The following is a 10,972-nucleotide window of genomic DNA, read 5'->3' on the forward strand; positions in this document are numbered from 1 at the left end:
GTCCAAGATGGTGGATCCGCGCTGCGTTAGCTAGTAGGGGACCTCTGCATGAATCTCTCCTCGCTCTCTCTTCTCTTTCAGTATTCTTACTCCATTTGGTGTTCGGCTGAGTTCTTTATCTCTTCATTTGATGTTCTAGGGTTTCAGGATTGTTGATTCTATGTTTGGCTTAGTTTTTCGGATCTTTGTTTTGGAGGGATGGCGTGGTGCTTCTGCCTAGAGCGCCATCTTGCCGGAGTCTCTCGCAATGATCTCTTTAAATAATGCTTTTTTCTCATTCTTTCCATTCTCTGCTTCTGGGCTCAGATTAGACATATATTAAACTTCCTTATCTCTTAATATCTCTTAATATGTCTATCTTAGGTATCTAGTGCTGCTATAACAGAAATACCAAATAACAAACAGAGCTTTATTCTCTCACAGTCTAGTAGGCTGAGTCTGCTGATATAACAGAAATACCACATAACAAACAGAAGTTTATTGTCTCACAGTCTAGTAGGCTAGGAGTCTGAATTCAGGGCACCAGTTCCAGGGGAAGTCTTTCTTTCTCTGTCAGCTCTGGAGGAAGGTCGTTGTCATCAGTCTTCCCCCGATCTAGGAACTTCTCAGCACAAGGACCCAGGATCCAAAGGACGCACTTTGCTCCTGGCACTACTTTCTTGGTGGTATGAAGTCCCCTTGTCTTTCTGTTTGCTTCTCTCTTTTATATCTCAAAAGAGATTGACTCAAGATACAATCTAATCTTGTAGATTGAGTCCTGCCTCATTAACATAACTGCCTCTAATCCTGCCTCCTTAACATCATAGAGGTAGGATTTACAACACATAGGAAAATCACATCAGATGACAAAATGGTGGACAGTCACACAATACTGGGAATCATGGCCTAGCCAAGTTGACACACATTTTTTTCCATAACAACATCCATCATATTTTCCATCTTCTTAGGCAATTTCTTGGGATATGTTTTCCAGTTTATTAATTATTTCTTCACTGTGTTGAATATTAAAATTTTAATTTCTTGAAAAAAAAATTTTTTTCCAATCTGCTTGTTCATTTCTATAGGCTCTTATTGCTTTTTCATCTTGGTAACTGGATCCTTTATTTAAACATTTTATACATTGCTATTCTACATTCTGTATCTGATCATTCCAATTTCTGTAGTTCTTGGGGGAGCTAAATCTCTGCTGTTAACTCTGCTGTTGGCATCTGCCATTCGGGCTGTTCCACCTGTCCTTGCTGCCCACCACTATGACTTTCTCACCTCTTACCTGAGCTATCTTTTTTTTTTTGGCAAGTTTCTTAAAGACCTCCCCTAATTCTTGTGAGACTAGTGATGCCTCAGAGAGTATGTTCTATCAAGGGTCTAGTTGTTTGGAGTGAGTGGGTTTTCTCAAAGCAGTGAATTTCAAACTGATATATACAATGAGGATTTGTAAAGATTTTCTAAGGCATATATGGGCATGGATAGTTTCTTTTTTTAGTTGTACTTCAGGTGAAGGTTTACAGAACAAGTAGTTTCTCATTAAACAGTAGTATACATATTGTTTTATGACATTGGTTAACAACGGGCATGGATAGTTTTAAGGGACTCAATTTCCATATTCTGAAGTCCATATGTACTCTTTCGAAAAATTGATCTGCCTGAAAATAAGCCTGCATTCACATTACTTCTTAGTCCCCTTTTTAAAAGGAATGCATACATTTTTACCTGGGTATAAAACTCTAGGGTGTCCTATAATGGAATAAATAAAAATATTAACCTCAGAGAGGATTTCTTTAATGATTAAGCAAGGAAACTGAACCCACAGGTCTTCCTGTATTTTCCTGTCATATATACACATTTTAATATATATTTTTATATAATAATTAAAAAAAAACCCCACTGCCGTCAAGTCAATTCCAACTCATAGCGACCCTATAGGACACAGTAGAACTACCCCATAGGGTTTCCAAGGAGCAGCTGGTGGATTCGAACTGCCGACCTTTAGGTTAGCAGCCAAACTCTTAAACACTATGCCACCAGGACTCCTTTTGTATAATATATATGTATAGATATTTCAATTTTATTATTTTTTTTTAAGGGCTTAGATTTAGAATCAGGGTACTTGGCCTGTGTTGAGTTGCTTTGAATTTGGAATAGTTGAAGCCATATAGTTTAGTGATGCTTCTTTTAAATATAACTGGAATGTTTTGTGGAACAGCCAAAATTTTAAAAATACATTGGCTATAAATATCAGATAAAAATTGTATCTTATTGCTTTTAGATTTGATGTGCTTTATTCAATATGGTAGCTAAAATCTATTTTTTCAAATAATACCATAAAATTTTCATTCCTAGTAAGGTCAGTATTCATTTTTTAAAATCCTGATGAATATTTGATATGTTTTGAAATCTCCCATTAACAAGAAACAAATTTATTTAAAATTATGATGAGAAATTTTAGGTGTCAGCTTTAAAATGTACAAGGAGATATATGAATTTTCAAAATTCTTTTAAGGAGTGTGTAAGCAAAACTATTTGAAGATCACTGCCTCAGAGCTTCTAGTTAGCCATTATTATATTTATTATAAGGAGCCCTGGTGCCGAAATGGCTAAGCTAACCAAAAGATCAGCAGTTCGAACCCACCAGTGCTCCATGGGAGAAAAGACCTGGCAATCTGCTCTCATAAATATTACAGCCTAGGAAGCACTATGGGGCAGTTCTACTCTGTCCTATAGGGTTGTTATGAGTCGGAATCAACTTGACAGCGCACAACGACGACATATTTATTATATATTTTTTTCTTATATATCTCTTTATATGTACTGTAAACTTCTTGAGGCTAGTGGATGGGTAACAGAAAGTCAGTGCTTGTTTCATGAACTAACGAAGCAATGATTAGATATAGTGAGCAGAGAGAGAGGGAGTCAAAGGAGACCCTGATGTCTATATTAGCAGAAGAGGAACACAGGACAAGCAAGTTCAAAAAGGCAGTTGATGAGTACAATTTTGTTCATAATGAGTTTGATATACTGGCAATCCTTTCAGGTAAGGATGTATGACAGGAGGTTGGAAAAGTGAGACTACAGCTCAAGGGAGAAGACAACTCAGGGCTGGAGAAGTGAATTTAAGACTTATTCACTTTGGAAGCACAAGGATTAATTAGATAGATTGAGGAGAGAATACTGGCAAAAAGAAAACTAGAGAATGAAACCAAAGGTTGTACTATAAAATTTAGGAGGTGAGAGGATGAAAAGGAGACAGAAGAAGCAATCAGTGAAGTAGGAAGAAAAACAGATTTCCCGCAGACATTAGGGGACAAAAGAGTAACAAAATGAATTAGGTGCTATGTCTAATGCTTTGGAGTATAGAGAACTGAGAAGAAGCCATTAGATTTGTTGACTAAGGTCATTACTATCCATACTTTTAGCTTACTATGAGCAAAAGGACCTGAGGTATTTCAGAAGGTCTTATTAGATAATACCCTTTTCCCCAAACTTTTCATTGTCCTTGGATCTCCTTACTATTTCTCAAGATTCAGCCCCAAGAGAGCCCTGCCTAAAGACTGGATTAGCCCTTTTCAGATAGATTAACACAGGAAACCCTCGTGTCCTCTCATTAATTATACTAATAACACTTTGCACACTAACCTAGTTGTCTAACATACTCATTTCATTTCTCTTACTCAAAACATATTTCAAAATCCACATTTTCTAGGAAACCACATTTGATTTAATCAGGATCAGATTGATTTTTTTTTTTTTTTTCCCCACATCAGTTCTTTGTGTGGCCATTTATATGCTGGGTGTACTGAATATGTTAGAATAATGTCCATGGTTCTTAGTTTCAAATAATTTAATTCACCTTAGAAAAGGATTCATTTATTAAGGATTTAGGCTGCTTACAGCATCATTGAGAGGTTTTAAGAAAAGGCTGAGCTTTCAGTAACAACTCACAAAATCACGGTGTAGAATTGGCCAGCTGAGGGAAGTGTTGTTTCTTTTGTGATGGGAATCAGGAAGCTGCTGCTTCAGCTGCTGGCCTCAGAACCACACCAGTAAAATGAGACGTTCCACACAGGGCCAGTATTGCCCTACCAATCAAATCTTGCGTGGATGCAAGACTGGTAGACTCTAAGGCACCTTATGGCAAGGGAGGTTGGAAATGGAGTGTTTGGATTCTATCTGGGGAAAGCATAGTTTGGGGAAGGACCAGAATGGGAACGGGGTGTTCACGCAAGTTTGGACATCCACAAGGGACAAACGTCCACTACTGTTGATTGTAAATCACAAAAGCTGTATAGTTTCTTTTTGGATTAGAATGTAAGTTCCTGGTGGATAGAGAGTGCTTAAAACTTTCCTAGCTGGTTTCAAGTTTCTTGGTTCTGACTACATAGCAAATCAGTCTCCATCATGATTTCACCAATTCTTAAACAATGAATCTCACCCAAGAATGCACACCAGTTTGAAGTAATGGTATGTTGGACAATGTACATAGCTGTCAGTGTATAATAGCAATTTTTGTATAAATGAAAGCTAGTATTATTTTCCAAATGTCCTCACACGTTATCTTGTTAAAGGTTAAAAGTGAAAGTGAATGTCAGCGATAGTAGTTTTGATCTGAAACCCTCAGCAAGAGTACCTCATCTTCAGGAACCCCAGGAAGAAGGGGAAACAGTTACTTACAAGTAAGCCTGTTATTTCATACCTTTGCTCTTCTTTCATTTAATATTTTTCATTGTGTTGCCCCTTCCCCCCTGCCATGTTTTCAAGTTGCAGGGGTCAGTGCCTAGGCATACACCAGGCTCTATTGTGGCATGACATCAGGCACCTCCCACCACTGTGTCTGGGTGCGGTGGCAACTTTCCTCCCCTTTTTCTGGTTTAAAAGGATAAGCAGCTACACATTTAGAAATAACAAATGCAGAAATGGAAAAAAATTGTTAGCAACTTGAAATAAAGATAAAAGATAGGAAATTTTAAATTGAATTGGAGCAGTAAAAATGGAGTTTTTGACTAGTTTTGGTAGATAGTAGCTAATACAATATTGTATCCAGAGTGAAGATGTGTTATAAGCAGAGAAGTGGTACATACTTCTATGCATGTAACATAGGGAATCTTCTCAAGTAACCAGTTAAGGAGTTAAAAGTAAGATATTTCTTTATATAGTTAAGTATCTTGTTAACTATTGGATTAAAAAATAATGAAGTCCCTTACATACTGTTGGTGGGAATGTAGAATGGTGCATCCACTTTGGAAAACAGTTTGGCAGTTTCTCAAATTGTTAAATATAGGTTTCTACCCGGGAGAAACGAAAATATACATCCACACAAAAACTTGTACATGAGTGTTCACAGTAGTGTTATTTATAATAGCCAAAAGTAAAAACAACCCAAGTATATGCTTAGTATGTTTACTAAACTAGTGAATAGATAAACAAAATGTGGTATATTCATATGGAAAATTATAGAGCAATACAAAAGGAACAAAAACCAGATACATGCAACAAAATGGATGAACTTCAAAATCATTATACTCATGAAAGAAGCCAACAATGGAAGACCACAAATTGTATGATTTTATTTGTATGAAATATCCAGAAAAGGCAAATATGTGGAGACAGAAAGTAGATTAGAGACTGCTTAGGGCAGGGGTGGAATAGAGAGTGAGTGTAAGTGGGCATGTGGTTTTTGGAGTGGTAGAAATGTTCTAATATTAGGTTGTGGTGATGGTTGCACAACTCTGTACATATACTAAAAACCTTTGACTTGTACACTTAAAATGGGTGAATTTTATATAAATTATACCTCAATAAAGCTGTTGACAGTAAAAATAATAAAGAAGAACCTAGCAAATGGAAAAAAAGCAAGGTTGTCCATTTTTGTTTGGGTGATTGGCTACAATTCTCTGTTCCTAAAAAACAAACAAAATAAGCTGCAGTAGTTTTCCTTTCCTTTTCCTGAATAGGCTCAGAATTTGATTAATACATATAGTCTGGCAGAAGCTGAAGGGCTTTTAGAGATGCTTGATGCTGGCATAACCAGCAGAGAAAACAGCTGACTGCCTGGTGAGGCTCTTAGTGTTTGAAAATAGAAACAGATGACTATTAGAGATGGAGCTGGCCAGGGTAGAGTTCTCAGTGTCTTTGAGGCGTGGTTTAACAGTTTGCTGCTTTGTCTCTTGAATAGAGCTGAAATTGAGGGAGATGTAGAAGGTATTGAAACAAAGCCCTGTTCTCTTGGTAGCTGAAGACCTTAAAAGAGGGAATGACTCAGAATTACTCCTGTATATTAGGTCTCAAAGGATTAAGTTTCTCTGCAATCCCTGACAGACCTATTTGGGGGAAGGTTTTAGGATAATCAACTTTAACCCTGTTTAATTTCTACAAGTGGCTGTAGAAGGAGGGGTTTTGTCTTCAAATACCTCTTCTAGCAAAGTGAGACCCAGGTATGAAAGAGCATATTACACTGTTGGAGTATGTGGAGGCTTATAGTTTAGACTTAAGGCTTAAGTCTGTGAGCTCCCTCTGGAAAGAGAAGGAGGAAGATTAGATTCTCTTCTATGAATTAGGGAAGCATCCCAGTTACAGCAGCAGGGGTGGTGAAAGCATGCTTGTCTTTTACAGAGTGAGACCTTCCTGCAGAAGGCATAATGGACAGTTCTGTGAAGGGGTCACTTACTCAGAGGGACCCTCACTCAGTTGTTTGATTAAGCAGGAAAAAGACCAGATAAAAATATTATTTGAGCAAGGTAATGCTGTTTATTTGGGTTTTCTTTTCATAAAAATGTATAAATTTATATAGAATTCATCAACTTCAAATTTAAATAAAATTACCAAATGTTACAATTGAGTTGATAAATATTTAAGATCAGTCTTTCCCTTCTGGTTCTTTATAGAAACAAAGAGACATGCTTTCTGGGAAAGAAACCTCTATGTTATCAGGAGAAAAAGAATTCAAGCCCCAGAGAGGGTGATTCTGAAGTGTCTTTTCTTCCTTGAACCCCAGCCAGGAGGTAGAAAGGGATGAGGACCAGGATGTGGTGAGTAAGAATTGGGGTTACCCCATTTTATAATATACAAGATAGCAATTGCTAATACCAAAATCTGAGCGACTGGGAAATTCTCTATATGACAGGCTTCTGAGAAGAGAGGAGGCAGTGGGAGGGAAAAAAGAGAGAGATATGAAGAGAGGGAGGGATGGAAGGAGGAAGAGAAAGGGGCTGAGAGGCAGGTTTCCTTTATTCAGAGGGAAGGGAAAGAGCTGCCCTGAGCTTGTTGGAGTTACTCAAATGGAGGCGCCCGTTGGTGGATAGACTGGACCGTTCAGGGCTTCAGTAGCTTGCTCTCTCCTGAGTTTTTGCCCTTCTTCTCTCTTTACCATTTATCACTCATCACATTCAAGTGAGGCCTAACATTTTGTTCCCTTTAATTCAGTCAAGACAGGTGGAAATTTTTCAAAAGGACCATATTCTAAATTAAAATAGTAAAATTTAAGAAGTAAAATAAAAGCCCCAAAATTAAAAATATAAAATGTATAGAAGTACAGGTGTTTACAGAGCAGAGACTTTTAATCCCAGGATAACTACAGTCAAATTTGGTGACCATTTGACCAGTCCCGTCTACTGCAGATCGGTCTAGGTCGTTTCTCCATTTTAGGTATCTCTCCACATCCTGTGTTCCAACAGTCTGGAGTTTAGCCTTTTTGAGGAGTGGAGTTAGAGGAGAAATCACAGCCCTCCCTCACCCTTCTTACCTCCCAGCTAGAAATCAATACATAGATGGCATGTTTTCTGAGTATACAGTTAATCTTTTATCTTTGTTTTTTTCTGTCCATTTCCCATGCTTATCCCTAAAGGATAAGGTAGTTATTATTTTTTTTAATTCACTCATGGTAAGTTTATTAAAACTTTACTCTGTGTTTTAACTCCTTTTGCTGTCATATTTTAGTGTTGCCCCATGTGCTTGCTTGCTTTCTTCCACAAAATTTTAACAAGCGCCTACTCTGAGCCAGCAGTGTTTGAAGGGCTGGAGACAAAACAGATGAATTCCTGATCTCACGGAACTTGCATTTTGATGGGGGAGACAGACAGTAAATAAACAGATAAATATGTAATATCGTGTGAATTAGTAATTAGGGCAACAAAAAAAATAAAACAGGAAAAGTGGATAGGGAAGATGGAGGAATGGATAAAGGGAACTGCTTTAAGTAGAGAAGTCAGGGAAGGCTTTTCTGAAGAGATATCTGAATGAAATGAAGAGTGATCTGGGGTAAGAATGTTCCAGGCAGGTGAATTACCACATTCAAAACCCTGACATGAGAGTGAAGTCGGCATGTTCAGAAAACGGCAAGAAAAAGCTGGTGAGGCTGGAGCACAGAGTGAGGAGAGAAAGGCAGCAGATGAGCTTGGAGAGGAGGCAGGCGTCCAATCCTACAGGGGTTGGAGGCCATAATGAGGTAGAATAAAATCCAAAGTGTTAGGGAAAGCCATTCAAGAGTTTTGAGTAGGGGGCAAAATATGATCTCATTAACATTTTAAAAAGAATAATATGTCTGCTGCACGGAGAGTTGATTATATAGTGGTGATGTGGGAGCAGGGAGACTCGTTAGGAGGCTAGTGCTGCAGATCAGGTAAGGTGGCTTAAGCCTGAGTGGTAGCAGTGAGGTGCTGAGAAGTGAACAAGCTGACCGAGCTTGTTATGTATTAGACATGTGAAGTGAGTGAAAGCAAGAAATCAAAGATGGATCCTCGATTATGCAGATATGGTCCAATTCACTGAAGTAGGAAAAGTTTGAGGAGGAAGCAGTATGGCAGGGAGAGGGGGCAGAAGTATAAAAGTAAGTAATAATCCTGTTTGGGGATGTTAAATTCAAGATACATGAGACCATTATATTATATAAGGAAGATTTGTAGGGTAGATTATAAAGCAACTTAATTTTTTTCCTCACTGTTCATTTAAACTTGTTCTGTGTTCTTCCTCTGCCCTGGACATTCTCAGATAATAAAAAATCTCCACCCTTCAGCCAAAGATTAGACAGGCCTATAAAACAAGCAATAATACACATAGTTCAACCATGTATATGATATTAAATGGGCATACCAGCCAGGGGCAAGGACGAGAAGGCAGGAGGGGACAGGAAAGCTGGACAAATGGGAATGGGGAACCCAAGCTTGAGAAGGAGAGAGTGTTGACATATTGCGGGGCTGGCAACCAGTGTCACAAAACATTGTGTATATTAATTGTTTAATAAAAAACTCATTTGCTCTGTAGGACCCTTAACCTAAAGCACAAAAAAGAAAAAAAAAAAAATCAAACAGAAACAAAAACAGACAAAATAAATAAATAAATGAATAAATAAAAAGTCTCCTGGTTATAAAGACAGTCTCAGTTTGGTAATTACTATGTCCAGTAATGATCAAAACTTCACTGTTCATTTATGGTCTCCTCTCCACGAGCTTGGGCCTGCTGCAGGCTGATTGCTATAGTGAGAATGGAGGGTAGGGTAGACGTCTTCTCTCTTTCCCATTTTACTCTTATTCCTCATCCCCATATCTTGCCACTGTGATTTCTGCCCTCTTCAGAGTCAGAGTGGAAAGGAGTTAGGAGAGGTAATGGAGGAAAATTCTTTTTTTTTTTTTAGTTGTGCTTTAGGTGAAAGTTTACAGCTCAAGTTAATTTCTCACACAAAAATTTATACACATATTGTTATGTGACCCTAGTTGCAATCCCTATAATGTGACAGCACACTACCCTTTTGTACCCCACATTTCCAGTGTCCATTCAACCAGCTCTTATCCCTTTCTGCCTTCTCATCTCACCACCAGACAGGAGCTGCCCATTTAGTCTTGTGTATCTGCTTGAACTAGGAAGCACACTCTTCACGAGTATTATTTTATGTTTTATAGTCCAGTCTCATCTTTGTCTGAAGAGTTGGCTGCAGGAATGGTTTTAGTTCTGGGTTAACAGAGAGTCTGGGGGCCATGTCTTCTGGAGTTCCTCTAGTCTCAGTCAGACTATTAAGTTTGGTCTTCTTATATGAATTTGAGTTCTGCACCACACTTTATTCCTGCTCCGTCTGTTGTGTTCCCTTTCAGGGCAGTCATTGGTGGTAGCTGGGCACCGTCTAGTTCTTCTGGTCTCAGGCCTGATGGAGTCTCTGGTTTATGTGGCCCTTTTGTCTCTTGGGCTAAGGTTTTCCTTGTGTCTTTGGTGTTCTTCATTCTCCTTTGCTCCAAGTGGGTTGGGACCAACTGATGCATCTTAGATGGCCACTGGCAAGCTATTAAGACCCCAGACACCAGTCACCAAAGTGAGATGCAGAACATTTTCTTAATAAACTTTGTTATGCCAATTGACCTAGATGTCCCCCCAAACCATGGTCACCGGACTTCTGCCCCTGCTGCTCTGTTCCTTGAAGTGTTTGGTTGTGTTCAGGAAACTTCTTAGCTTTTGGTTTAGTCCATGGAGGAAAATTTTGTCGATTCTTTCTATTGTTTTTCTATTCTCTATTTCATTTATTTCTGCTCTGATCTTTATTATTTCCTTTCTTCTGGTGACTGTGGGCTTTTTTTGCTGTTCTCTATTTGTTTGAGTTGTATAGTTAATGTTTTGATTTTGTCCCTTCTTTTTTGATGTGTGCATCTATTGTTATAAATTGTCCTCTGAGGACTGCCTTTGCTGTGTCCCAAAGGTGTTGGTATGATGCGTTTTCATTCTTGTTTGATTCTAAGAATTTTTTGATTCCATCTCTGATTTCTTCTATTATCCAGTGGTTTGTAATCAGGGTGTTATACAGTTTCCACGTAATTGATTTTTTTTCCTTGCTCTTTCTGTTAATTTCTACCTTGATGGCATTGTGGTCAGAGAAGATACTTTGTATTATCTCAGCGTTTTGGATCTTGTTAAGGATTGCTCTGTGGCCTAAGATGTGGTCTATTCTGGAGAACATTCCATGTGCATTGGAAAAGAACGTGTACTTTGCAGCTGTTGG

At 38.3% G+C, this 10,972-nt stretch overlaps 1 protein-coding gene across 4 annotated transcripts in view; it reads left to right on the plus strand.

The window, feature by feature from the left end:
• The window catches only part of FAM228B (family with sequence similarity 228 member B), a 60,257-nt gene that overhangs the window by 37,128 nt on the left and 12,157 nt on the right, over positions 1–10,972 (plus strand). For 3 of the 4 annotated variants that reach the window (XM_023732407.1, XM_023732406.1, XM_023732408.1), the window contains exons 7-9: positions 4,563–4,670; positions 6,607–6,731; positions 6,879–7,153. In XM_023732407.1, the coding sequence (XP_023588175.1) occupies positions 4,563–4,670; positions 6,607–6,731; positions 6,879–7,009 (364 nt within the window). In that variant the 3' untranslated portion in view covers positions 7,010–7,153. Of the gene's footprint in view, positions 1–4,562; positions 4,671–6,606; positions 6,732–6,878; positions 7,154–10,972 lie in introns of those variants that run through there. The other variant, XM_012555918.2, reaches the window with a different exon arrangement.

Source organism: Trichechus manatus, unplaced genomic scaffold (assembly GCF_000243295.1).
Source record: "Trichechus manatus latirostris isolate Lorelei unplaced genomic scaffold, TriManLat1.0 scaffold00052, whole genome shotgun sequence".
In the NCBI taxonomy this organism is placed as follows: domain Eukaryota; kingdom Metazoa; phylum Chordata; class Mammalia; order Sirenia; family Trichechidae; genus Trichechus; species Trichechus manatus.